Below are 26,848 nucleotides of genomic sequence, written 5' to 3'. Positions count from 1 at the left end.
TGGATCACCTATGTTTTTCGGAGTTGCATTTGTTACCACCATCACCATTTGTGGGGGATTTTTATGTCCGACATGCTTTAAAAAAAGGAACCCTAGTATTTTCGGGAGCGAGTATACAAGGGATATTCAGAAATTCGCTTAAGGATCTCAAAATCGCTAGGAGTTTCGGATGCCTCGGGATGAGTAACCAGATTTTTCTGATGGCTGTTATTTTGCCTAGTAAATCCGAACAGATAAAAATATCTAGGAAAGCTCTATATTGTATAAAAATGACTGCAAACGAATAAAAACGGTATCATAACTCATTTTAGGCCGGTTGTGAAATTTTAGTCGTTGGGTGCCCTTGTTTTTCTGTCAGCGGTTTGCGTGTGAAGCCCGACTCATTGTCCTCAACACCTCCGCGGCCCGACAAACCACGATACACGATACACGATACACGATACACGATACACGATACACGATACACTCAAGTGGTTTAAAGTGTGAAAGTTAGCTATAAACACATCCCAAAAATTAGACCTCCGCGGCATGACTGACAACAATATAATACAGCATACTCAAGTGGGTCTGACGTGTTAGTTAGCTAACACATATCTTAAGAAGATCTCGTAATTGTTACAAGAAACTTGCTGACAAAAAAAACGAGCACAGGAAAATACGAACTCACGTAGGGTTTTATTCTCAAGCAGTATTTTTTTTTATAGTACAAACGAATTATATAAATGAAATAGCAGAAAATACATTTTTTTCTCATCATGCAAATAACAGTTATACATAACAGTTATATCATGTAGCAGGGTTTCAAAAAATGATTGATTTAAAAAAAATGTTTCTGAGATAACACATATGAAACATATTTTTCCTACGTTGAAATGGCCAATGGGAAACTGGGGGCGAGCACAAGCGAATTCTTCGGTCCTTTTCAAAATGGCTGCATAAAAAAAGACGAAGGAACGAAGGAAAACATATTTCTCTGCAAGTTTACGTGAATTTTTAAAATTTAAACACCGTTTAGCGGCAACAAAAAAAAAAACAAGAAAATTAGCGGACTTCCAAATATAGTACAAGGCGAAGATAAAGCGAAAAAAAAGGACAAAATGTTCGATATGTGAAAATGTTCTCTTTCTTTTTTATAAAAAACATTAAGAACGTCCAGTCTGAGAGTCTGCCCAATTTTAAGAACATGCTAAGAACAAGCTGAGGCTCAAATAGCAGTCCTGGTGCGTTCTAATGTGCTGAATCAAATTGTGCTCATAGTAACAACCTTATTATTGCTATTGATCATAAGTGTAATTTTCTTCCTAATAATTCATTGGGTATTATATTCTTACATAAACTAAAATTTAAGAACATCGTTAAGAACTTATTTGGCCTTAAAATGCTCCAAAAATAAGAACTGCTCAGCCTCAACCAGAGGCGGATCCAGGATCTCAAAATATAGGGGGTGGATAATAGTCGGATAGGCGGCCTGTAACCTATCTAGTGGTTCTTGGTAGGTCACAGAGACCTAACAATACTTCAAGCTGAATTGAATTTGTCGCGTCAGAAAAGTTAAGCATACGATGGCACATGGACAGTACCTTCTCCGTAGTTTCTTCAAACAAAGTGAATTTTCAATTTTTTGTTTGCTCAAAAAGGGGGGTGGATATCCACGCACCTGTATCCGCCCTTGCTCAACTAAAAATTAAAAAAAAAATTGTATGCCGTCTCAACAATAAAGGCCACAGCAAACCTTTCTCAGCGACTTATATTTTTTCTCAGACTTTTGTAAGCGTTTTAAAAAGCTGCAAAATAGCACTTCAAAGTTTCACTCGTGAACAAGTTTAATGGCAAAAATACAAGCCTTTGTTGTTATCTTCCGCTGTTAGCTGTTGTTGGCACCTACAAGCACAGAGCAGGGCAATCGATTTCCATTTCTCCCATGTTATCCCACGGGTACAGATCGCCCCATTGCACGGCGTCCCCGTCCATTGTGTTACACCCCCCGAAAATCTTCGCAATTTCTTCCCAATTCAATACTCGACTCCAAACATTAACTCCACTAAGACTCCCCACAAAGCATTGATTGAGAGTAAACCCTCCTCCGTACGAGTCTTGGTCCTGCCCAAATATGGCTATGACGTCAGAAAAGGTTGAGCTCTCCGCGAGGGACCTTCCATTCTGCTTGCTGACACCATCTATGTAAAGTTCCCAGATACCTCTAATCCACGTGAAGGTCACGTGGTGCCATCTATCGTCCATCAACGGCGCGGGGATGTCACTAGAAATTATAGAGTGAGTAAGAATATCTTCAAGGTTATGTGGGAATTCTCGACGTACACAGTCAGCGTACACAGTCAGATCGAGAAAAAAGCAAAACGGATTGTTGTAGCGGACTCCACAATATGTATGTAGTATTAAAGAATCGTCCAAAAGAGCTGGAACTTTGAAGAAATGTCAAACAACCTTTACGCGACACGCGCATAGCTAGACGGTCGCAAACCCCTCCCCCTTATTTCCGCATCACCTGTATCGTCTAAACGGTCTTTTTATCGAAAACATGAACCCACAAGTCCCTTCACCCCCTCCGCTCCCCTCTGTATTTCTGCACCACCTGGATTGCCTTATTGAAAACGTGAACTTGTAAAGTTCTTTATATGATGTATATGCTTTTGCACCCCCTAGCCTCTTCACCCCTCCCCTCCCTTCTTCATTTCTGGACACTGGATCGCTCCTTCCAGTCCCTTCACCCCCTCCCCCCTCAGGCCTCGAGCCCGTAAGGTATGACTAACAAGACTCACCTTATCCTCTCATTATTATCCATGACGATTGATATCGAAGCTGGCATAATGTAGACAAACAAAGCGTTATACGAATCGTGCTTTGCAAAGCTAAATATCGTCTGTACCCACGACCCAGAGAGCGCGGAGGTTTTGAGCCACGCAGCAGCTGTGAAAGCGCTTCCCAAGTTTATCTTTGTTGGGTGACGAAGGTGGTATTCATGGAGCTTCCGTGGAAATTGTACAGTAAAGTTGCCTGGAATGAAAAAATAAATACTCATACTTTTTTTGGTAGAAGTGTTGTATCGCTAAAAAGAGCAAAGAAAAAAACCTGATTTTCAAGGAAGTCAAATCTCGTTCAACTTGAACCTATAGCTGGCATGATACGAATCGCGCATATAAAAAGAAGAACGGATCATCTATCAAAAAATACTAAAACTTATTTTGTTTTATATAAAACATAGAACCTCTAGGCAAACAAATCAAGCAAGGTAAGCTAACACAACCTACAATTTTAATATTGCTATGTTTTGCTCCTATCAAGGTTTATTTCACCAAGGTTTGGTTCTGTTGACTTGGCTAGAGAGGCGGGAGCTTAGTGTGTTGTCCATCCACTGCGGGTCGATATATCACACTGAGACATGTATATGTCTTCAGTGTATTTGTTTTGTTACTCTTTTACTTGTTGATACTTGGTCTACAAAAGATGAGGGAACATACCTTTCTCACACCTTGCCCCGGAGAAGCACTTGGAGCAGAAACAGCGATAGCTGTGAAGACCGCCAAACCCGGATTGACAAAAGGATTTTCGGACCGGACAGTCGTTCACGACACACTGGTCCTGAAATCATTAGCATTTATCTATCGTCAATAGATATTCAAAAACACCATAAAACTATATACGGGAGCTTGGATACTTGAGTCCAACAAAACAAAAAAAATTAACTAAACTTTAACCTGCTAGTCGGCCCTCCAGTGGGTTTATTCGGAAATTACTGTTTTAGGAGTTTCGGGATTCCTGTGGCGAGCAAAAACCCGAGGGATGGGGTGTAAGAGGCTACCCTAGTGGCGCTCTTGTGCCAAACGCCTCCCCAATGTTATTATCAGGTTATAATCCCGATATATTATGCGGGATCTTGATTCTATCTAGAATAGGCAAAGGTAATACAAGGTAATAGCTGTATACGGTTCGGGTTTAACTTTCTATATTCATTTAGATTTGTGAATCGTTTTTGAGGTTTTGTGTTGTATACTTTCTGGGACAAATAGGTAACACTTTATATGGATTGTCCTCTCCCTGGAAAATATTTTTAGCTCCCGTTCTCCATGTCTTTGAATTATAGGTCTATGTCGCCGTTGTTAAGGTTTATTTGTTAATATTGCTTTAATGGGCTTGTATCTCCAGCCCATCGCGTCCATCGGGTGCGACTCGTCGCTCGGGTTGTTTTTATTTGTATAATCTCGGCAGTAAATAAGAAATGATATTACCATGATGGGCTTGTATCTCCAGCCCGGCACGTCCATCAGGGACGCAGCGCGTGACTCGTCGGTCGCGTTGTTCAGCTGGCACTCCAGGTAAAGCTCATTAAAGTTGATTGACACACAGTTTGCCTCAAGGTAGCACTCCGTCTCGCATGCGCTCTCACTTGGCTTGTCAATGGTCTTGATCACGTGACCTGTTAGCGCTTTCTGATGTTTACTGAACTGCCATTCCACTTGGCGGCATTCGTCTATGCAAATAATGAAAATTTGAATTAGTGGATAAAGAGCTACTTATAAATGTCCAATTAGCAAACGCATCTTGTAAAGGAATTACTGGGATTTAAAATATTCTGCGAATTCTCGTAAAGAACTTCAAATTTTCTGGCTTCCGTCGTTCAAACTTACGGAACTACATTTGGCGCCTTTTGATTGGTCAGTACCTACTACATTTGGCGCCTTTTGATTGGTCAGTACCTACTACATTTGGCGCCTTTTGATTGGTCAGTACCTATAGCTGCTGTAGAGTAAAAGATACCGTATCGATGTTGGCCGCAATTACCTCACAACGAAATTAACTCAAAACAAAATTGCTCACACTCTTCGTTGAATTAAAGCCGCATTGTCTCCAGATTACTTCCGGTCGATTACGTAAGAATCTTCCGATGATTCTTAACGGAAAACGCGAAAAATATTTCAAAATATAGAAAGCAGTGTGTCTATTGGGATTTTCTCTGAGGATGTGACTGCTAATTTAGAGCGGATGGCCTGTTAAATATTTCGGATTCGAATAGATTCTTTTGTCTTTTAACGGCTGAGGTTTCTGTCGGACCTCCAGAAGTGAACTGGTGACAATGCGGCTTTAAATTCAACAAATATATCATTTGGAAGCTTTACAATTATCAAAATTATTGGTTTCCCACCTGGAATAGTGACCGCGGAATAGAGATTGGCTTTTTTTTGGAAAATTGCACGAAAAAAAGCAAAATTGATCTGGAATGAGTTATAGTATACAACAAAATCCTATAATAGGTGCTATAGATTTGGTTCTCCCTTCAATGTGTTGCTTACCAGCTTTTCTTTTAATCTCGTGATACACGACTTGTTCGCAAAATGGACTACAGCTAACACTGTCAGTAGCCAATTTGTCTTCCCATTTCCATTGGCTGATTTTGGAAGACATTGTCTTATCTTTAATTAGATTCTGTAAATGAACTCTAAAGCTTTTATTTTGAGATGAATGAAAGCAACAAAAAAGTGCGACTGGCTAGCTCTCTTTAAAATTCAGTGCAATGCCAAGGTCACGTTGGCCTTCTGTTTGGTTTTAGAATTCTCAAATTCCATGTTTCACGAAACAATTTGCAATAATTTACCGCGTTTATGTTGTTCTTGAAGTTGTTGTCTCTAATTAGGGGTTAAGTAATTACGGTACATCAATAATTCAAAGCTAGCGCTCTATTGAAGAAAGCAAATGGGCTACTCCCTTTCTCCACCTACTACGCGTTTCCATCAAGGTCAAATAAATTTCTGCAAAGGGTATATTTTGAGCGTTTCTCAGCAAAAATGGGCAACTGAAGATGTTTGTATTAATATATTGATCTGTACGCATTACTCTATTTTAACGCTTTCAACCAGAGACAGTTTGAGTAAATTAGGAACTTAATTTGCATAACAGGTGCAGGTATAGAAATTTATAAGGAAATACTTTTTGGCTTAAAATCCATTGAATTTTCTTGGTGGAGAGATGGAAGCTTGGATAAGCTCCTATGTGGATTGATATTTTCTTTTTACTGTCTTTAGCCAGGTTATTTATCCTGGGATTCAGGATTCTCCCCCCCCCCCCCCCCCCCCCCCTGGCGTCCAAAAAGTAGGTCATTTCTTATAAGTATTCTTCAAATACTATGCTTTTTCCATATCCCCCCCCCCCTGGCGTCCAAAAAGTAGGTCATTTCTTATAAGTATTCTTCAAATACTATGCTTTTTCCATATCCCCCCCCCCCCCCCCTTCTTGGCCAATCCTGGGTACGCGCATGAACCAGGTATAAAAGAACACAGAAATTCGTTTTTGTTTATTTTGAAACGGGCCCCGAGTATTGGGAATAACAAAATATACCTAAAACGTCTTTTGAAGTCTGGATAGCTTGGGTTAGATGCTTATATATTGACACTGAAAAAATTTGCTCTTTTAAAGTTTCACTCGCTTTGAAAGGAATTGAAATAAAAATATTATCTTTAGTTTCATTACTTACCAGGGATAGCAGTAGTAGTAGAGGCAATTCCACTAAGAAAAATGAAAATGACGATCCCCAGTAACCACATCGTCACCTTGTTTACTGCTGGTACTAATACATCTCTCGAAAAAAGCTTAACTAATATGAATGGCTCATTAAGCGATCATATATAATTAAAAACCTGTCAATGAACGTGTTGACGAGTACCAAGTTATAAATTTCAAGTTTTTTTTACTTGCATTACACTCGGAAAACGAGTTTTTTTCATTCTTTTTTTTTAATAATAATAATAATAATATAATAACAACAAATCCCCAGAGTGGGCCTTTCTCGATACTCCATAAAAAGTGACGAATAGGGGTTATATGGGCCTAGTATGATGATAAGGCTTCATTTAAACAAATGAAACATGTAAAAATAGAACTTTATTTCTCTGCCAGTTTCACCAGAAGCGAGACAACTAATCTTTGTATTAATATCTATCTTATATAAAATTCATAAAACTTTGGTAAAAATTACTTTCGTACAAATGTTATAATACTCGATCATGATTTTACGGGTTGTAAATGCAGCTCAGATACATACATATAATCGAAGCATACTTTACTTTCACACCAGGGGGTGTGAAGACAGCACCTTGATTAGCATTATGCCTTATTTTGACACATCTTTAATTTACCCCCCTATTACCTTATTTATTCTAGAATGGCAAATTAGCAGATGGGCAAAACTCTATTACAATGCTCAAAGCATTGACCTGTTTTACATATTTTACTCTATATTTGCTTAATCCTGGGCTGTTTATATTAATTGGGATAGATATATCTCTCTTTTAAATACGTCAATGTTTAAGGCTCCTGGTGGTAGCTTTGAAAAGAGCGTTTCTATCCACACTGCATGGCTTACGGAACTCTTGTCCAACTTCATGGATCCACTTGTTGGCGACTGAAACAAAATAGACATCAAGACTTGAAGAAAGGGTAGCGAGTCATCCCCGGGTGATACCGAGCTTAAAGCCGCATTGTCACCAGTTTACTTCCGGTCGATTACGTAACAATCTCCAATGATTTTTAACGGAAAACGCGAAAAATATTTCAAAATATTGAAAGTAGTGTGTCTATTGGAAGTTTCTTTGAGGATGTGATTGATAATTTAGAGCAGATGGCCTGTTAAATATCTCGGATTCTAATAGATTCTTTTGTCTTTTAACGGTTGAGGTTTCCGTCGGACCTCCGGAAGTACACTGGTGACAATGCGGCTTTAATCCGAGTTGAAGGGTTTTTTTTCCCGATATATACCGAGTCGTTATTGGTTGATAACGAGTCATCTCCGAGTGGCACCGACTCACTTCCGTGACCCATTCCTTTTTCTTGCGTAATTTTTGTTTCTCTTCTTACATGGCCCTTTCTCTCTTCTCACGTGACCCCTTCTCTCTTGTCACGTGGTCCCTTCTCTCTTGTCACGTGGTCCCTTCTCTCTTGTCACGTGGTCCCTTCTACCTACTCACGTGACCCCTCTTTTCTCAAGTGACCCCTTCTCTCTACTCACGTGTAGGCCTTTCCAGTTTGTGCTTGGTACTATTTTAGCGCGATTTGGGTTTGGGAGCACTATTTTGATCAGAGAGCACTTTTTGGGTAAACAAGTCAACTTCAAGCTTTCTTAACCCAAGTTACTAGGTTTTGTTGTCTTATATAGACATTTCTAGTTTCCTTAACTACAAATAATATTATCTCAACTAGGCTAAGACTGTAAAACTGGTGATATCGGCATTTTAATGGGTAGCCTGTGCTTTGGTAACCACAAATATTGGGTAGCCTTTGGAATTCATCACAATAATAGAATGCCTTATCTAGAAGATATGTTTGCCATATTTTCCTGTTTTACATCTATTGTAATTATTTCTCGTTAGGAGATTGTTATAATTAAGGTCTGTTATCAGGTTTGACATTAATGAAATTGGTGATGTTTCTAAATGAACATTGTTTTTTAGTAGTATCCAAATAACAAAGGTAAACACAAAAGAGAACAAAGTCGTTTATAATACAGTTAGTTATTATACACTAAAGTGTTATTTACCCGTTCATGGACAACAATATAAGATACTCTAATGCATGTATTTAATAAAAGCAATATTCTTTCTTTTATTCAAATTTTAATTAAAACACAAATTATCTCTAAATTGTTTGAAAAATATACGGTAATTTTCTTTTCGCCAATGAGCACTATTTGAGCACAATTTTGATTTTGGAGCCCTTTTAAGCACTTTTTGGATGTTTTTGGTAGCACTTTTCTGGCTTTTTGGGAGCACTATCTGGAAACGCCTACTCACGTGATCCCTTCTCTCTTCTCACGTGTCCCCTTCTCTCTTTTCACGTGTCCCCTTCTCTCTTCTCACGTGTCCCCTTCTCTCTTCTCACGTGGTCCCTTCTACCTACTCACTTGACCCCTTCTACCTACTCACTTGACCCCTTCTCTCTTCTCACGTGACCCCTTCTCTCTTCTCACGTGATTCCATATATCTACTCACGTGACCCCTCTCTTCTCAAGTGACCCCTTCTCTTATCTCACGTGACCCCTTCTCTCTTCTCACGTGATCCCATCTATCTACTCAGGTGACCTCTTCTCTCTTCAAAAGTGACCCCCCTTCTCTTTTCTCACGTGATCCCATCTATCTACTCACGTGACCTCTTCTCAAGTGACCCCTTCTCTCTTCTCACGTGATCCCATCTATCTACTCACGTGACCCCTCTCTTCTCAAGTGACCCTATCTCTCTTCTCACGTGACCCCTTCTCTCTTTACAAGTGACCTCCTCTCTTCTAACGTGACCCTTTTCTCTAGTAACCCATCTATCTACTCACGTGACCCCTTCTCTCTTCACAAGTGATCCTCTTCCCATGTAACACCTACTCCAATTCACTCACCCCATTTGCTACCAACCAGGACGGGGCAGGCTGCATGCCGGGTAGAACTGTCACCATCGCCACTACGCTTGAGATTGTACCAGAATGCAGCGTCACCCTGGCAACACAAGAAGAAAGTTAAAAAAATCAAAACAGTCAAATCTATTTCAGTCAGTACAAACACGCGGTCACTATGCAGGCACAATTGATTATTTTTGCCGCTTTTCTTTCTGAAAAATCATGCTGGACTAACCTTCTGCGGCCAGACCGTGGCTCCGACTCTGGTGAAAACTGTCCCCCCGCCAGCTTCGACGTCTGAAAGCTGAATGGCAAGAATTTTAGCAACATGTGAAAGGGATTGTTTTTAAAGGAAACGCGCACTGTCACGACGACGCTGTCGTAAGATAGGTCCCGCCGCCCACGCCCAAAATGAGACCCCGATATTTCCCGTAATTTCGTGAATTTCTATTGAATCCCAGTAATTCCCGGAAATCATCTCAAGAGGCACATGAGCTCACGAGAATCGAACGTTTTGACGATGCTGCGCGCGCATAAAAAAATGCCACAGACGGCGGGCCATAGCTGATCTAAAATGCGGACAAAGAGGTATTTGACTTCAAATCTCCGCGAAAATCACTCTAGCAGCATTTTCTATAACTTCGTCTGTAAACTCCACTTCGTACGCGATGTTAGATAGCATAAGCCCGCCGTCTGTGGCATTTTGGATGCGCGCGCAACATGGTCAAAACGGTCTATTCTCGATATTTGATAACCAATATCATGTTTATTCCCGAATACTTGGAATGGGATGTACAAACATTAAGGATTGTCGACAATTCTCGGGAATTCTCGAGATTTCGCAGGAATTGACAGGATCCACTAAGCTATGTTGCTCCTAGTCCAAAGCTACGTGTCTACATGCTGCACCTTGGTAAGATAATTTTTAGAGAAAAACAAACAGAATTAATAAATAACTTTATAACTACCAAAACATATCTGCGGTCTTCTAAGGGAGCGGTCGTTTGTAAAGGTTTGAGTGAGAATTAAGACTTGTGCTGGTCGCTAACAAGGGTTGAAATATTGCTACTTACATAGGATAGGAAAGTAGCTATTCTATTTCCGGTACCCAGAGAGGTGAACTTGTCCTCGCCGTCCTGTTAGTTAAAATATAGAGGTCAAGATAAGATAATGTCTAGCGAACCAAAAATTCTTATAAACCGAATAAAAAAAAAACTCGTCAGGCGGGCTAAAATGTAAGGGTTAAGATTATAAGATGTGTATTTGCGATAAAGAAAAATAATATATTAATATTCATTCAATTTGGGTAAAGAATAATGCCAACTACAAACCCTAGCAAAGTCGTAATGAGGTTCGTAATGCCCTCCAATGCCATAATTCACAACCTGAAAATAGACCAACACGCGCTTTATTAGGAGATGGAATTTTAGATACCCGTGTATTTTGGAGTATAAAAGCTGAAGATGTTCTAACGGATGTTCGTAAATATGAAAAATATATAATACAAATGAAGTATTAAGAATTTCATAAAATATTAAAACACCCCAGCGGCGTAGCCAGGAGGGGCCCCAAAAGGCCCTTCGTTTTTCCTTCTTCCCAGGCGCGCGCGGTCTGTCTATCCCCCCAGCCCCTTTGCGCTTGGTACGCATGCCCAGAAAGGCAAAGTTACCGCGCTTGTTATGAAGGTATGGCCAGCAACGAACATATTTTCATGGCCTTTTTTCCTGTATTTTAGATGATGTCTCATACAATTAGTGTATTTTTGGCTCCCAAAAGGGGGCCCGGGGGGCCACCCACAGGCTACGCCCATGTATCCCATCTCCGCTTCCAACCAAAACATATTTTCATAAAATGCAACAAAGATTAGCACCATTCATTAAAAAAAAGAGACAGACAGCGACGCACCGGAAGCATCAGACTACCGGAACTAGTGGGCACATTCGGAAAAAGTAAAACACCGGAAGTATTGTGGTACTACCGTTAATCCTAATAGAGGCAGCATTGCCGGAACGTCGAATAAAATTCAAGCCAGTGATTCTAGAAATTGTTATATCAGGGGCTAAAGAGAAAAGTAAAACTAAAAAGTAAAACGCGCGGTAATAATGTCGCACTAAACCGGAAGTAAATCTCACCTGTAAGTCTTCGGAGGTTGTCATGTTGAGTCCCGAGTAGGCCTGGACACGATAGCTGATTCGCTTCACGAGCTCATCTTCCTCATCTCGTAGCCACCCACTACGCATGCGCGAGAATCAGACGTGCGCAGAAGAGCAGAGAGAAGGTCAAGGGAAAGAAAGGGAAAAGAAAAAAAACAAATGAAAAAAATCAGCAACATGTTTGGTGATAAAATTTGTGATCCTTTGTCTTCGGCAGGAGAACTCTTAAGACCAGAGACCAAAAAAACTGAAAAATGTCTGATGTTACATGTGTCTTTTTTACCAATCATTGAGATCCGGTCACTAACATGCACAAAGCCGTAGCAGGCTGCGTAAGATGGGGGAAGGGAGGCACAGTGCAGAAACATTGAGAAACTATTGGGGGGGGGGGGGGGGGGGGGCACGACCACGCTCCTACTGATCATTTTGTTATAATTTTTGAAAATATTGGGGGGGGGGGGCACATGCCTCTGTGCCCCACCCCCTGCTACGGCTCTGATGCATAATACTTAACATGATTGGTGTAAACGGCCCTGGTGCATAAACTTAACATGATTGGCGTAAAGATAGATCTTTAAAGTCTACGCGTTGAATCGAGTTGTACAAGAATAACGAAGACAACTAACAGTATTGCAAGTATAAACAGGGGCTCATAAGTAGGGGCAATCAACTTCCTCACATTCTTGTATTATGAAGGTGTCACGGCGTTTCCTAGGATCAGGCTATTTTTAGACGCGCAGATTAGCCAATCAGATACGACCTTAGTGCTTACGTTTTGGCTGAGCTCAACTGCACGCGCAGTCTCAGACAAAAAAGCTATGTTTTCTCTTCGGTACTTTGACTTTTGTTGCTCTCTTCTTCAATGATGAATCCAACTTTATCTACGAATTTAAATTCTGGTTGCAATTCTTTTGTTGAACAAACAAAACCGACGGATGATGGATAAAGAAATATTCTTTCTAACTGCGTGCGACCAACGTCAACGTAGCTGATTGGCCCGTTCGTGCGCGTGCGTCTAAAAATAGCCTGATCCTAGGAAACGCCGTAACGAACTACTTACTTACTTACTAACCGAGAGTGAGGTCATACCTCGCAAAGCCTCGGTCGATACGCCAAAGCCTCGGTCGATACGCCAAAGCCTCAGTTTGATATTTCCCGGTATGACCGAACGGTCGAGGTTAGTAAGTTGTTTATTATATGGCTTTTTAAAATAAAAATGACAAGAAAACAAATCAACTTTCGCTTTCGCGCGAATATCGATTAGTTTATCGATCGATTTCAAAAAGGCGGGAAAACAAGAAACACTCGCGCGCTGCCAAATCAAAAATGTAAATGAGTGAAAAGATTTAACAACAAGTAATTGGACGACTTTTGAAAGGTACAGGTTTTATCATGTGAAGTTGATCCAAACAACAACAAAGAAAGCTGAGTTGTCAGTCTTCTCGGCATGAATGGACTGTTTAGTTCGAAAACTCCACGGTATGTCGAGAACAAACTTCTGAAGTAAAATGAAAAGGCCAATCCAATCGCTTTGTGCTGATTTATGATTTGATGGAAATATTGCATTCACAAATAACAGGTAGTAATTACTTATCTTATAGAGATGTTTCTGGGTCTTTACAACCCTTGTTATGTATTCATTTGTTTGTTTATCCGATATAAATAACTTAAGCTTTGTATTTCTTGGCAATCGGTGGCGGCTCGTGATCTTATTGTTTTTCTTTTTGTCAAAATTTTCCTTTTTCAATCTCTTCAGGATAATAAAACTCCGACTCAAAGTGCTCGTCCTCTTCCCATTATCAACTTTAAGACCTGTTTGTTTCTTGTTGTTGTTGTTTTTTTTTGGTGGCTTTGATTTTTTCGTCGATTTCGTTTCTGCGAAATTCGTGCAACCGAACAAAGCAACACAAAAAAACTCACAAAATGTCCCGCTCCGAATACGGAAAAAGACGGCCCGCTGATTAAACATTTCTGTTTCTTCTGGGTGTTAGAATTCGCTACTCGAATGTTCGCTGTCGCTCGTTTTGCAGTTTGAAGGTGGAAAAAATTTCAAAAAACAGAAGATTGTGAAAAAATTTACGTAGGGCAATACGGAATTCCGTAATGCCCTCAGAGACGGGCAATACGGGAATGTCACGACTACAAATTAGCCAATCACAGCGCGCGTACTATCGTAGCCATATAATAAACTTATATAATGCAGATGATTGCCCCTACTTATGAGCCCCTGGTATAAATAAATAAAAAATATCTGCACAACGGACAATACGTACACATAGTATTTTAAAAAGCTGCTTTTAATAGCAGTTTTTATAAGCTTACACACATGAAAAAAATAAAAAATAAAATACAACCAAAAACTATTAGCAAAAAGATGAAACAAGTGCCAGTACTTTGGACATTTAGTTTAAAAAAAATCTAGAAAATATAAGAAGAACAAAATTGGAATGTGTTTTGGCGTTCGACCGCTGTGCAGATAAATACGAGAGCACATTTAAAATGGATACTTCATGAAAGAGATGACAGCCGGTAGTACATAATCTTTTATGTTACCGAAGTCAAATGGCGCGATTTTAATAGGGAGACTTCGCCATATGTGAAATTCAAATTGAAATGAAATGTGACTGTAGAATTGGACAAAATATGTGATAATATGTGATAATAATAGAACACCACATACATGAAGTATCCACCTCAATATACGGACATCAAACATATATGACAATGGTCAAGGGTGAATTTCAAGCTTAGAATTCAACAATTACTTATATCTGTTAGTCTAGAAGCCGCTAGCTGCGATGGTTAGAGAGCAGAAAAAAGCATTCGAAATTAATTTTAAATTTCTATTTGTAGAAGATATTATAGAACTTTTATCCCGATTAAAAAACATTATTGTTATATAGATTTATCGTTTCACTTTACTACACTTAATCTGTTCGGAGGCAGAGGATAGTGTTTTGTCGCGAAAGATCGTTGTATGTTTCCAATTCAGAGGGACGGAGCGTAGCGTGAAATCCAAGATGGCTCCAAATTGGACATGACGGCCGACTGGTCGAATTATCCGCGCTAAAACACTTTCACCTGCCTGCAAGCAAACTAGGCCTTTATCTAATTATGAGGCTCAGGTATATCCACTTAAATGCAACTGTTATTTCCCAAAGCCGGAACCGAAAGGCTCTATAGTAATTAAAGCTGCAATTTGAATAACGTGTTTGAAGAGAACTGTAAAGACAGGATTTTTTCTATACTAGGTCTATCTAATCATAAAAAATATTTATCTCAAAATAAATTCTTAATATAGATTGCCGTCAGCTCTCGCTATTACGGGCACCCTGTGGACCATTGTTTGAAGTCCACCGTAAAACGGAAATAACAGACCGAAGCAGAAACTTGGAGATCAACATAAACATAAACCCTATTCTACTGTGGGTATTCAAAACATGGTACACACCTTTTACTTATACGATAGTTTGCGAACTCGAGCTTGCCTGTGACAGGGTGTTGAATGGTGGCTCGCCTCAACTGTACGAACACAAGACGCGTTACACACATAGCCAATCACAGGGTACGATACATTATTGCAAATCGGCCCTTTCCAATCAACGGCTTTGCCATTTGTGGAAAGGGAAGTATGTGTTTATATCGAACAGTAGCAATGGAAAAGAGGGCAGAAAAAGGATATACTAAATATTCCCCTTCCTGAATAAGAATGTTTCATCGACCCGTCACGCTAGGTGGCGCTTGAGCCCCATGGTGCCGACTAGCGTGACAAGTCCTAGCGTGACAAGTCCTAGCGTGACAAGTCCAGATCGGCTGCGAGGAAGACTATGGTGAAGGTAACGAAAATGGGGCGTGGCATAATTAGATGAACGATTATGAGTGGACGTTTCCTGTTCAGTGCTTGGCGGTCCAATAACTATACTAAAATATAAACTCTTAAACAAATAAAAATACAGTAAAACCATTTCCTTTAAAAGAACGGCCTCAGAAAGCATGAACTTAAAAGTGACTAGTTGATGCAGAAAGTATTATATATGATGATTTTCTTGATGACTTTCCAACACTATTAATTTTGCTAAACAAAATATTTTTTTTTCTCAAGAGCGGTCACGAGCTCTCCCTTCTTTTGTATTCTTACTTCCGGTAACGTGCTATCACCCTCGCTTTCGCGCTCTTATCTCCGGTCACGTGCAGTCAACCTCGCTTTCGCGCTCTTATTTCCTGTCACGGGCAGTCAACCTCGCTTTTACTCTTTTATTTACGGTCAAGTGCTATCACCCTCGTTTTCGTGTTCTCACAGATGCATTTGGACAAATGTTTGTCGAATTTTGTTTTCATTTTAATTCACATTTTGCAAAATGTGGCTCAGCTTGAATTACGTATGCTAGCATATATTTTATCCGCAGTTTTGTCTCTTGGACGAGTAAGAACTGACAACTAACGCTCGGTGCGAATTGGCTAATGATTCCACTCACTGTTGTTAGTCTTAAGATTTAAGCTCTTGTTAACTGTATTTATCTATATTCTTTACAACATGGTATAGTGTTTTTGATGTTAGTATATGGTCTATTTTGCCTCAAGACAAACTTATCTTGGTTACTCTCTGATTTACCGGGACTTATTCACCCAGTGGTGTTGTATTTACTTAAATTAGTCGATGGTTTACCGTGGGTTATTCACCCCGTGCTGTTATATTTCCTTAGGTTAATTTATATTCAACCCGTGTGTTATTCACCCCGTGGTTTTATATTTACTTATATTAGTCCATGGTTTACTGTGGTTATTTACCTTTTGCTCACACGATACGATGCATACACAAGTGTTCCATTGGGAGTTGAGATTACTGCGCGCTCAAGCTAAAGATTAGAAAATATTTTAGTATAACTTTTTCCTAGAAATGATCATGTGACCCTGCTCGCCCAATCAAAGGCAAGATTCTATGAGCTTAAATCCTTCGCATCCCTCCTTATGACCTAATTTCTGAGAACTCTCTTCTGTTTGAAAGTATGTCAATAGAATTGCTTATACAACTATTTCAAATAAGCATTCACACTCGAATCCAGGTGTCGTAATGAGCAATGGTTTATGAGTAACGTATAAGCTTTCGAATCCTGGTCTCGGAGAGCCGTGTGAACGTTTTCAAAGAATTTTACAACTTTCTGAACCTGTTTTGAAAGTTTCTTAACCTGTTTTACAGTTTTCTGAACCTTTTTTGAAACTTTCTCAACCTTTTTGTAAAGCTTAGTTGCTTATTTGACACCTATGAAGAAATGCGCGTTACGACACATGGATTTTCCGAATGCAACTTTATTTGAAATAGGGATTCTAATTGCTTTTTTTTGCTTTTTTGTCGCTGTTCTTTTATTTGTTGTTGTATGGGGTAAGGGGGGATGGGGAGAGTAAATGAAAGGAAAGGGATCCTTTGCATGTCGGGAAAGTGCTACAGGTTTTCCTTGGGCCACAATTTAATCAACAAACATTGCATTGCGCAACCTAAAGAAGAAATGTAAGTGAAAATTTTAAGGGAAGAAACAAAAGTAGTTAGTAATAGGATCGCTGGCAGTAGCTGCAGACCTGACTAAGGGCAAGGATAGCCACACCCACACAACGGCCTTTTTTGGCGGGGGGGGGGGGGGGTATAACACGTATTTATGTATTCAGAGCCCTTTTGTTTATTAAAAATCTGAAGGACTACGGAAAAACGCGTGAGCACTATTTAAAATGTCGAAACCTGCTACGGCTCTTTGGAAAACGAACTTGTTTTTGAAAGCTTAAAACAAAAAAAATATCATAATCTTTGAAGCATAGAGTAAATACAATACCCAGTGCAGAACATCACCAAAAGTGGAAACATGTCATAGCACGACCTTGCGTACGTACACAGAGGAGATAATAGAAAAGCCATCATTTCGTACAATGTTTGTAGGTTCCTTGTCTTGCCCTATTCAAAATACGATGAGGTAGAAATGCACACCTGCTATTTATGAAGGCTGGAAGAAAAGCTACAAGATTCCATGACTTAATAGAAAGGTCCAGTGTAAATTTAAATACATACATGCATTTGTTTATTCTTATCGAGTTTTCAAATGAATTCCCGCCTTATTTTATGTGGAATAAGCTTATCTGAAAAAAAAATTACCGCCATGACGATCGAGCATAATTTTACAGGGATTAAGATAAAACTGATCTTATTGAAGTAAAACCAAATAAGCCCCAAGAAGCTATAAAACCGTTCTCTAAACAACTCTTTTCGGTCCAAATGATCCAGAAACTTTTTTGTTACTTTTCTGGATATTTTCTGTTCGAATTTAGAATAAAAATAATTATTGACACTTCAATCTTTGAATTAATTAGAGCCAGTTAAATTAATTTAAATTAAGCTTAAAGTAATGCCATTATTTCCATAACTTCAAACTCATTTTAAATTATAAAAGCCTGTTCAATTAATTTATTTAAACTTAAAATAATGTCATTATTTATTAGTGTTTCCGGGTGAAAGCGATGCAACGTTGTGCATAATTCACAAGCGGGAATTGGCAAATATCAATCCCCAGGAACCCGGTTCATTAGTACAAACGTCAAGTACCTTTTGCTAATACGGTAATTGGCAAATATCAATTCCCCGGTACCCGGTCCGTTAGCACAAACGTCAAGTACCTTTTGCTAATACGGTAATTGGCAAAGATCAATTCTCCGGTAACAGGATCTTTGACGGTCGCTCGTTTTAGCTGTTGCAAACAAAAAGCGAAGACTCGTGAGGCATGCGTATTAAAGGAAGGACGGAGGCGGGCTTCCTGAGTCTTAACGGTGACCCAAAGTAACATAGCGATAATTTTTATCTGTTCATTGTGTAGAGATGAGGTGTGCTAGAGATGAGGCGGTGTCTAACTTCATAACTGGACTTTCTAGACATTTTACTCGTTGTCAGTCACACGAACGCCTTGTGCTTTTAGTTTCAGAGTCGAATCTGGTTTTTGGAGAGGCAGGCCATTTTGCAGTCACCACGGCCGTTAGTTATCTCGCTAACCAATAAAAGATCGTCAAATAGACCGCTAACCAAAGAGAGATCGTTGAAAAGACCGCTAACCAATAAGAGATCGTTAAAAAGACCGCTAACCAATAGGAGAGCACCGAAAAAGCACAAGATTGCCGCCTTTTTACGCCTGATACTTTCTTTTGGTTAGACATAGTTTTTTATTCCCTGCTAGCAGGAGCCTCTTTTTTCTGTATTTCGCTGGGCTGGCGTTAGCGAGGAAAAGAGACCTCTGCCATGGGTCAAAACTGCCATGGATCAAACCGCCGTTCACGATCGTGGACGAGGAATCAAAAGTGCATGGTCCGTTTATTGTTTACTGGCCATTATTTGAGCCGACAATGACTAGCGCATGCGTGAAGCGTATATCCGCTGCGGGATAATAAGCACGCATTCGAAACGGCGACCTCCGTAGAAATATCACGCGACGAATTATAAAAGAAACTATTTAATGCCTTTTCCTTATTCAGATTTTTCTTTCTTTTGACTACCGAGTCAATCTTTTGTTTACAGCTTTTGCATATTCTTCTGGAATAAGCTGATCTAAGTTAACCAAAAAGTTTGGTAACATTTTCTTCGAGTCCAACTATGCGATATTTACATTAAAGAAACTCGCCTGCCTAGATGTCTTGAAATTTATCCCACAAACAAGACAAAACTCGTCTTTGCTGCGTTTGCTGATCACTCTTTTAAGTGACTATTTTGGGTGATTGAAATTGATCAGTTGTTTTCTTTTTTCGAAGAGTAGAAATAAACGGAGTTTTATTCATAATTAGCGAAAAAACCCAGGCAAAGCATATTGACAGCTGTCGCGCGATGGTGCGGGTTTTGGCACATCACGCGGTCGCTTAGAAACGCTCACGCATGCGCAACGAAAAAAGTTTCGACCCATGGCAGAGGTCTCTTATCCTCGCGAACGCCAGCTCAGTAAAATACAGAGAAGAGAGGCCTCTGCTAGTAGGGAGAGGTTTTTAAACATATTAGTTCATAACATTTCTCATATTTACTAATGGTTCCCTGTTCGTCAGAAGTTTCGTAACTTCTTCCGTAATTCCCATTCCTTTTTATTTCTTATTGTTTCTTTTATTTATCTATCTTGACTTTGTCTTGCTGTTGTTGTTAAAAAAGCATTAGGCGACGTTCCAAATGACATAATGAATAAGTTGAACAGATGTTTTTTCGCTCTATCAGAAACGCGTTTCCGAAACACAGTGCGTTAGCGACACTAGCGTTACGGTAAAAGTCACGCAATTCCATCCGTTACGCACTGCATTACACATTTCAGTATTTTATTAGTCACGCCAAGTCATCACATCTTACTAGGCGGCATAGAGTACCTTTTGCTGACGCGGAACTTAGTGGTCAGGAGCTTGCCCGTTTTGTCCTTGACGGTTGCCCGCGATAACTAAACCAGATCAACATGTCAGCGGCGAATAAAAATGCGCAGGACACCGGCGCATTAGAATAATTGACGCTTTCGCACTTAGACCGCGTTCCAACAAATAATGTAAAAATCATTATATTTTCTAAAGTGAAAGACGTTAACCGTAAAGCAAGCTTGATTAAGGGTCTTTTAGCGCGGTGGATAAATCTTCGCGTAAAATTGATTCATTCTCGAATGAGGCAAATGGACAAGTATCATACATTTCAAACAGTTAAAAAAATTGGACCTTAATACAATTTCACCCTAAAATTGTAACTAATTTCCGGATGGAAAAAATCACGAAAACTTGAAAATCGGAGCTGACATTACGAGTAAAGATACCAGCTTAAGATTTCCAGATTATCGAGATGTGATATTTTAGAAGTCAATTTCTAGAACAGTTAGAAATTTTGAGAGGTTCTAGAGGCTGTAAAGAAAAGAGATCTGAAGTTCGAATAGACAGGTCGTGGCACGGTTCAAAATTATCGGGCGAAGACGCAGACACGAACTGCTCGTGCTTCCTTTTAGTGATTATATAGTGAACATGGACCTGTTTGCTGGTACAAGCTGAGGGGAAACCGAGCAATTATCAATGCAAAAGTAAAGTGAACGTATACACAATATCTACGGATCTAAACAGATGGAAAACAGAGCAAGTATCGGTCAAAGTATTTCTGAAGTTGTAACATTGGTGACGAGGATGGATTTGTTTGTAATGCAAAAAACTATAAAAAGACACTTATTAATGGCGTGCCCTTTCTGTGATAATACATCTTTAGTAGATAAGTGGCGAAAGAGATCATAAGTTGCCTAGTTTGCAGAGCTCTCTTCAGGATCCCTGCGGTTGGCCGTGAGACTGGGGAGACCTTTGGGGTAAAGAACATCAAACTGGTTCGGGATAGTACGAATGTTAAACGCTTCGATGACTCGTATTGATCTGATAGTTTAAACTGTGCATGCATTCGAATGTTTGAATGTGCTTAAATGATTGTACTGTAGATGCCCCACATAAACAATGATTTAGGGAGGGGAAAGGGGAGGTGGAGAGGGGGGTGCAATAGAGAGAGTACAAGGTCTAATAGTCTCCAAGATAGGCAATTTGTGACGTACCCGGGGTGTGGCGAGCTCCTTTATTCTCTTGATCTCAGAGTCTGTGATGAAATTTCGGAAGATTAAGACCTCGGGTTTCACGAAAACGCGCTCGATTCGACCAGGCTTAAGCACGGTGAGGGGGTCATCACGAATCTGCCAGCAGCTCATCTGACCTTGTTCCCACTTTGTCTACACGATTAGGCACAACAATGTAGATTCAATAGAGGTTCACTTCGAGTAGGTATAATTATGAATACATGTTGATTGGGAACCCCGAAAGCGAACATTTTCCCGAGAACACACGGCAGAGCCGGCTCGCAGGCTTTACCCCATACCCTACCTCGCAGGCTTTACCCTATACCCTACCTCGCAGGCTTTACCCTATACCCTACTGTGGTAATTTCTTACTGCCCTTATTGGTCAGTAGTAGAAGCATATTTTTATGAGACTTACCAAACTTCTCACTTCCCCTCTACAAAGCTTCTCGTAATTCTGGAAAGCCTTTGTTCGGTGGAAGTATTCTCGCTCTTTGAGCTTCTTGAAAGTCGAAGAGGGGGATTTGGTTCTCCGCGAAGTTCCAGTATCCCCTCTTTTCTTAGTTTGCTTTGCAATTTCACTCCCAAAGTACGCAACATTATCTGTAGCTCTTGTGTGGGTTGGATCTAAAACCACAAGGATAAGACAATTATGTGAAAAAAAGAGAAAAATAACGATAAAACTACGGCTCGAAAAGTTTAACTGTCACCAAGAATGTAGTCGTTGTATTTAACAACCCTTGAGTTGTGATCTCTATTGAAATAACGTACTTAGTAATCTTTTTCCCTCCCCAAAAAGGTGTACCTATGTACCTATAACCAATCCTAAAAAAGACTGGATAAGCCTTCAATTCTAACCAAACCCTTTTTGTTAGGGGTAGAGGGTAGTTGTGTGCAAATGCTTTTTCTTACCAATTTTGACCATTTCTTCGGAGTAATTCAGAGCTTTCTTGAAATTGCCTCTCTGTCAAACATTAGTATACCCCGTGATCAGTATAATCTTAGTAAAATAATGCAAAACATGGATGACCACAGAAACCACAAGAACACAGCAAATGATAAAAAAACACCACTAAACATCAAAAACTTACAATCACCTTACAATAACCTTTCATTTTTAGGCAGACTTCTAAAGTTTTGTGATTTCCTTATGGAAATCTTTGATATGCTACTTTCAAATATACCATGTAATCATACCACAGGAACATAGCCCTAGCAAGCTTCGAATTATTGGGGGGAGGGGGGGCATGGTACAAAAATAAAAAAAAATGGGGGGCACAGCCACGCCCCTACTGGTCATTTTCTTATAATTTTTAAAAAAATAATGGGAGGGGGGCACGTGCCCCCAGTGCCCCACCTCCTGCTACAGCTCTGAAGAATCACATACTTTTCATGAAATGTAAAGTGGTCATAAAGAATGTTATTACAGGAATCCCATGAACACAAGTAGAATATACCACAGGTATCCCAACACTAAAAAAGTGGTAATTTTTACCTGATATTCTGCAAAAGCCAGATGGTCATAAACATCAAACAACTTGACGTCCTCACTATCCTCCCCTTTCTTGATCTTTTCCAGGGCTACCTCCATCCAAGCTTTTGTGTAGAACATGTCATTGGACAGATATGCAGACCGTCCAATATCAAATGTGTCGCTCACAGTCATCATTGGGACGGCTCGCACCTTAGGGAGGCGACCCGTTGATATGACATCAGGCGTCAGGCGGTATGTATCTTGCAGTCTTAGCAATGCTGTGATTGCCCCGTCAACATCTTCCTGACTTGGGAATTGATCCTTGTGCTTGGTTAGAGTTTCAACAAAAACTGGGGAAATGATCATGTTTATTTATGGGTTAATTTATTGAAGGTCAAAATTCATCATTCACATCCATGGCCAAAAAGGCCCCCACACATGATCAATGTCAGATTTCCAAGCCTGTTCTGGTTTGAGTGAAAAATGTCAAAATGTTAAAATTTATTTTATTTTATTAGTATCAGCGGCATAGCCAGAATTTTTAACAGGAGGGGGCTGAAAGGCCATTTCAAGGCATTTTCTTCTGTATTTTAAATGTCTCATACATTTAATGTATTTTTTGGCAACTAGAAGTGGGGCCCAGACCCCCTGGGCCACCCCCCTGGCTACGCCCCTGAGTATAATTTAGGCATCTCAATTGGGGTGGAGGCATGGGAATTCAACAGCTTTTAAAATCAGATCATGGCATAGTGCTTAAATCATCAAGGCAACAAACATTGTCAAAATAGGCATGCTTGAGCTCCCCCCATTCAAGCACCTATAACACACCAAGCAGTAAGTTCCCACCCGATGTTAAACAAGTTAAACTGCTGAACATTTGTTTTTTTTATTTACGATTTTGGCAGCTCAGTTGTGGTGGTGGTGGTGGGGGGGGGATGGAAGGGAGTTCAAAGTTTTTTGAAGATCAGATCATATCAGCATTTCTTGCATTGGTCTAGGGACCAATAAAATATTATAAATTTCTATATACCAAGCTCTATAATTAATATCTATATACCAAGCTCTATAATTAATATCTATATACCAATCAAATATGGAACATGCAAAAACGCAATAACTGCCGAGAGCGTATAAAAGCAGCTGTCAAGGAATAACAATTCAACTTTCTGTTTGAACAAAGAAGAATGACAAAATTTAAAATCTCAGTTGGAGATAGATAGCCTTATAAGAACTTAAATATATATATATATAGAATCAAAAAGCCCAAACTGTCGCGATCTCGTACCAGAACAATGAATACAATACACCAAAAACTGGAAATCGACTCTGCCAAATTTTCGTCTTTAATAAGACTTCTTCAGGGCAGACTGAAGAAGGTGAATCGTTACAAGCTTATTTACATCAGAATAGTGGCATGAGACGCAAAAACATTACAACTGACAAAAACGCGCATTTTCTAGAAGAGCGCGTGCTATGGAATACGGAATAGCACGCGCTATTTGAGAAAATGCACGTTTTTGTCAGTTGTAATGTATTTGCGTCTCGCGCCACTATTCTGATGTAAATAAGCTTGTAACGATTCACCTTCTTCAGTCTGCCCTGAAGAAGTCTTATTAAAGACGAAAATTTGGCAGAGTCGATTTCCAGTTTTTGGTGTATTATATATATATATATATATATATATATATATATATATATATATATATATATATATATATATATCACAGTTGTCAGCATACTCCCAGAGTGCCTTGCACACAGACGTTAGAGCTCAATAAAGTCCTATGTCTAATCTAATCCTATTTCTACTTCAACTACTTAAAGTAGATATTTTTACAGTCACCCACGTCTAGGCAATATAGTAGACATATGGTTTGTTACCCCCAAGGCCTCATAGGCTGATACTTCCTTTTCTAATTTGAGTGGCTTTTATCTAAATGAAAAGTCGCCGCAGAAATTAACTAGCATGTCTAATAATTTGTGTCGCAGAGACGTCATGGGACTAAATCTAATATGCATTTATCTTTATTTCCTGTTTTTCATTCATGCAAATTTTTTTCAAAAATTTTGTTTTTCATATATCTTGCATTTGAAATAAGAAGTTTTATTTAATAGCATGCTTTAAAAGATGTGATGTGACCCGTTTCCGAAACTTCTTGTTTCCTGTTTTTTATCAACAAATTTGTTTTGTAACGTTTTAACGTGAAAGTGTTTAATAGCTAGAAAATAAACATAGGGTACTACTATTGACATATTACTCAAGCTAAACAAGTTTTTTCGAGTTTAGCTCAATGTTACGAAGACGAAATCTAATATTATATTATCCTTAAAAAATAAACTTGATAATTAATTTTCTTTAAATGCTGTTTTGCCGGTACGATCTATGATTATTTAAAAATATATATATGGAAACATTTTAACTGACTGTTTCGAAAAACCTGTTCATTGTTAATTTCATAATCCTTTAGATAAAAATCCTGAACAATTTGTTATCTAGATTAACAAGAATTGTTATAAATTCCCCACTTTAAGAACAACACTACTTCATACGCCGGCTCTTGAAAAATATCATATTTCATGAGTCCAGACATTTCGAACGAACGATCGCGCTGAAACATACACGTGGACCGGAGAGATCAACACCATCTCATGTATAAGTCATATTGAACCCCGAGCATGACATCTACTGGTATATTTTTACCATGAATGAAAACATGGAGAAGTATTTTATACAGGTAGAAAATAGAAACGCCGGCAGGCTACCTATATCGTTTGACATTAGATGACATCTACTTGAAGAAAATAACAACAAAGATTTGTTAATATTCTAGTTTTACCTTCGCTGGTATCCTTGAGCGCGAGTTCTTCCATTCGACTCCATCCTTTGTGAAATCTTTTTATCAAAGCAAAGGAGTTCACAGGATGCCCAAGAAATCCCCCTATATCCCCATACTTTGTTGCGAGTTCGTGAGCTGTATCAACTTTTGCAAGGAATTTCTTGATTTGCGCAAGTCTGGATTCTTCGACTTCGACATAGCGTTTCAAGGCTTCCTGTAGTTCCTTTTCTCTAGAAACAAGGTGTTCTAGATCAACTAAGGCTGTAAAGAATTCGCATTTTGCAAGGGTTAGGCTCAGAAGTAGAAAAAGCCCAAGCGATGTTCTTCCACGTCTCGCCATGTTTTGAAGACAGCCGTAAATGTTGAACCACTTGATTATAAATTGCCGTGCGTGACATAATTATGTTAGGAGAATTTATATTATCAACTGTATGCAAAGATTAAAATTCCAACAGAAAAAAAACTGGACGAAACTTAAAACACATTTTGGGGTTTTAACAGAAGCACAATAATGGAATAGCTATAGGAAATAGTTCATTTGCGATCATGTCTTCCACGAGTGATAAATCTTTTGTGTTAATCTGTATATTCTCTCAACATTAAGTGTTGTGGAATGTGACATTGAGCGGACCGTTCATGAACCAAATGAATTGTTTGTTTGTTCTTAGGAATGCGTCAATTTTGTCACGGAAATCTCCCCATCAAGACAAAACCAGCGGAGCTAGAGTCATTTACGTTCTATCTTAAAGAATAGTGCACAAAATTAGGGGTTGAAAATATTTTTTTGCTAATATTCTGTCTGGCTGAGGCGTAAAAGTAAGATTGTCACGCAATCTTCTTGTATGTCAGTGTAATTGGCACCGTTTTCGCCCGGCCTATAGCATCTCTCCACGTTCGAACATCCCCAAGGAATAGAGACACGAACATCCTAAGTCAAGCATCGCATCTTGAGATAATCGAAGCAACAAAAGGTTTTGTCGAGACGATGCTCATGTTAATCGGTAGCAATCGAATGTCGGTCGAATGATCACTGCAAAAATACAGTAAGAACCTGAAAAATAAATAGGCAAATTCTCTTGCAATGCGATAAGAATACGTGCGTGTATGCACGCGAATATTCCAACAATTATTTTATCTCGAAGTTTTATTTCGGCTGGTCGATCATACGAAATGGGGTAAAAATTCAACTCTCACATTTTTAATGTTTTCTTTCAGACGTTTCTTCTGATTCTGAATAGAAAAATACAGGCAGGAAAAAAAACATGATCCGTTATAGTTCCATCATTTCCGGTTCCGTTGACAAAGCAGTGCATTCAACAGGTGGGACATTATATCAACATCCCCGTCGCCATAGCAACCCGCTGAAGATTCAATAATATTACCCGCCATGCACCTGTAGATGATTTTGCTAAT

At 39.3% G+C, this 26,848-nt stretch overlaps 2 protein-coding genes across 6 annotated transcripts; both read right to left on the bottom strand.

Annotated features, from left to right (window-relative positions):
- Positions 1-656: 656 nt before the first annotated feature.
- On the bottom strand, positions 657-6,748 carry LOC5507712 (neuronal pentraxin-1). Of its 2 annotated transcripts, none has more exons than XM_032376443.2 (5): positions 6,488-6,748; positions 4,248-4,489; positions 3,480-3,600; positions 2,781-3,015; positions 657-2,260 (listed from the first exon to the last, which is right to left on the bottom strand). In XM_032376443.2, the coding sequence occupies exons 1-5, from the start codon at positions 6,555-6,557 to the stop codon at positions 1,882-1,884; spliced, it is 1,047 nt and encodes a 348-aa protein (XP_032232334.2). In that variant the 5' UTR covers positions 6,558-6,748; the 3' UTR covers positions 657-1,881. The 2 variants fall into 2 exon arrangements, with proteins under 2 accessions (XP_032232334.2, XP_048590204.1); XM_048734247.1 differs by lacking the exon at positions 6,488-6,748 and adding an exon at positions 5,310-5,436.
- A 129-nt stretch (positions 6,749-6,877) lies between these two features.
- On the bottom strand, positions 6,878-25,811 carry LOC5507709 (prolyl 4-hydroxylase subunit alpha-1). Of its 4 annotated transcripts, none has more exons than XM_032376440.2 (12): positions 25,436-25,811; positions 22,620-22,948; positions 22,037-22,088; positions 21,543-21,751; positions 21,108-21,278; positions 19,912-19,979; positions 11,521-11,620; positions 10,720-10,773; positions 10,462-10,524; positions 9,624-9,692; positions 9,392-9,488; positions 6,878-7,414 (listed from the first exon to the last, which is right to left on the bottom strand). In XM_032376440.2, the coding sequence occupies exons 1-12, from the start codon at positions 25,773-25,775 to the stop codon at positions 7,311-7,313; spliced, it is 1,656 nt and encodes a 551-aa protein (XP_032232331.2). In that variant the 5' UTR covers positions 25,776-25,811; the 3' UTR covers positions 6,878-7,310. The 4 variants fall into 4 exon arrangements, with proteins under 4 accessions (XP_032232331.2, XP_032232329.2, XP_032232330.2 ...); XM_032376438.2 differs by lacking the exon at positions 19,912-19,979 and adding an exon at positions 18,199-18,269; XM_032376439.2 differs by lacking the exon at positions 19,912-19,979 and adding an exon at positions 16,330-16,397 and having other exon boundaries at positions 25,436-25,810.
- Between the last annotated feature and the right edge of the window lie 1,037 nt (positions 25,812-26,848).

This window comes from Nematostella vectensis, chromosome 11 (assembly GCF_932526225.1).
Source record: "Nematostella vectensis chromosome 11, jaNemVect1.1, whole genome shotgun sequence".
In the NCBI taxonomy this organism is placed as follows: domain Eukaryota; kingdom Metazoa; phylum Cnidaria; class Anthozoa; order Actiniaria; family Edwardsiidae; genus Nematostella; species Nematostella vectensis.
Note: the sequence above shows the minus strand (reverse complement) of the source record. Positions and strands in the feature narration are given on the sequence as shown.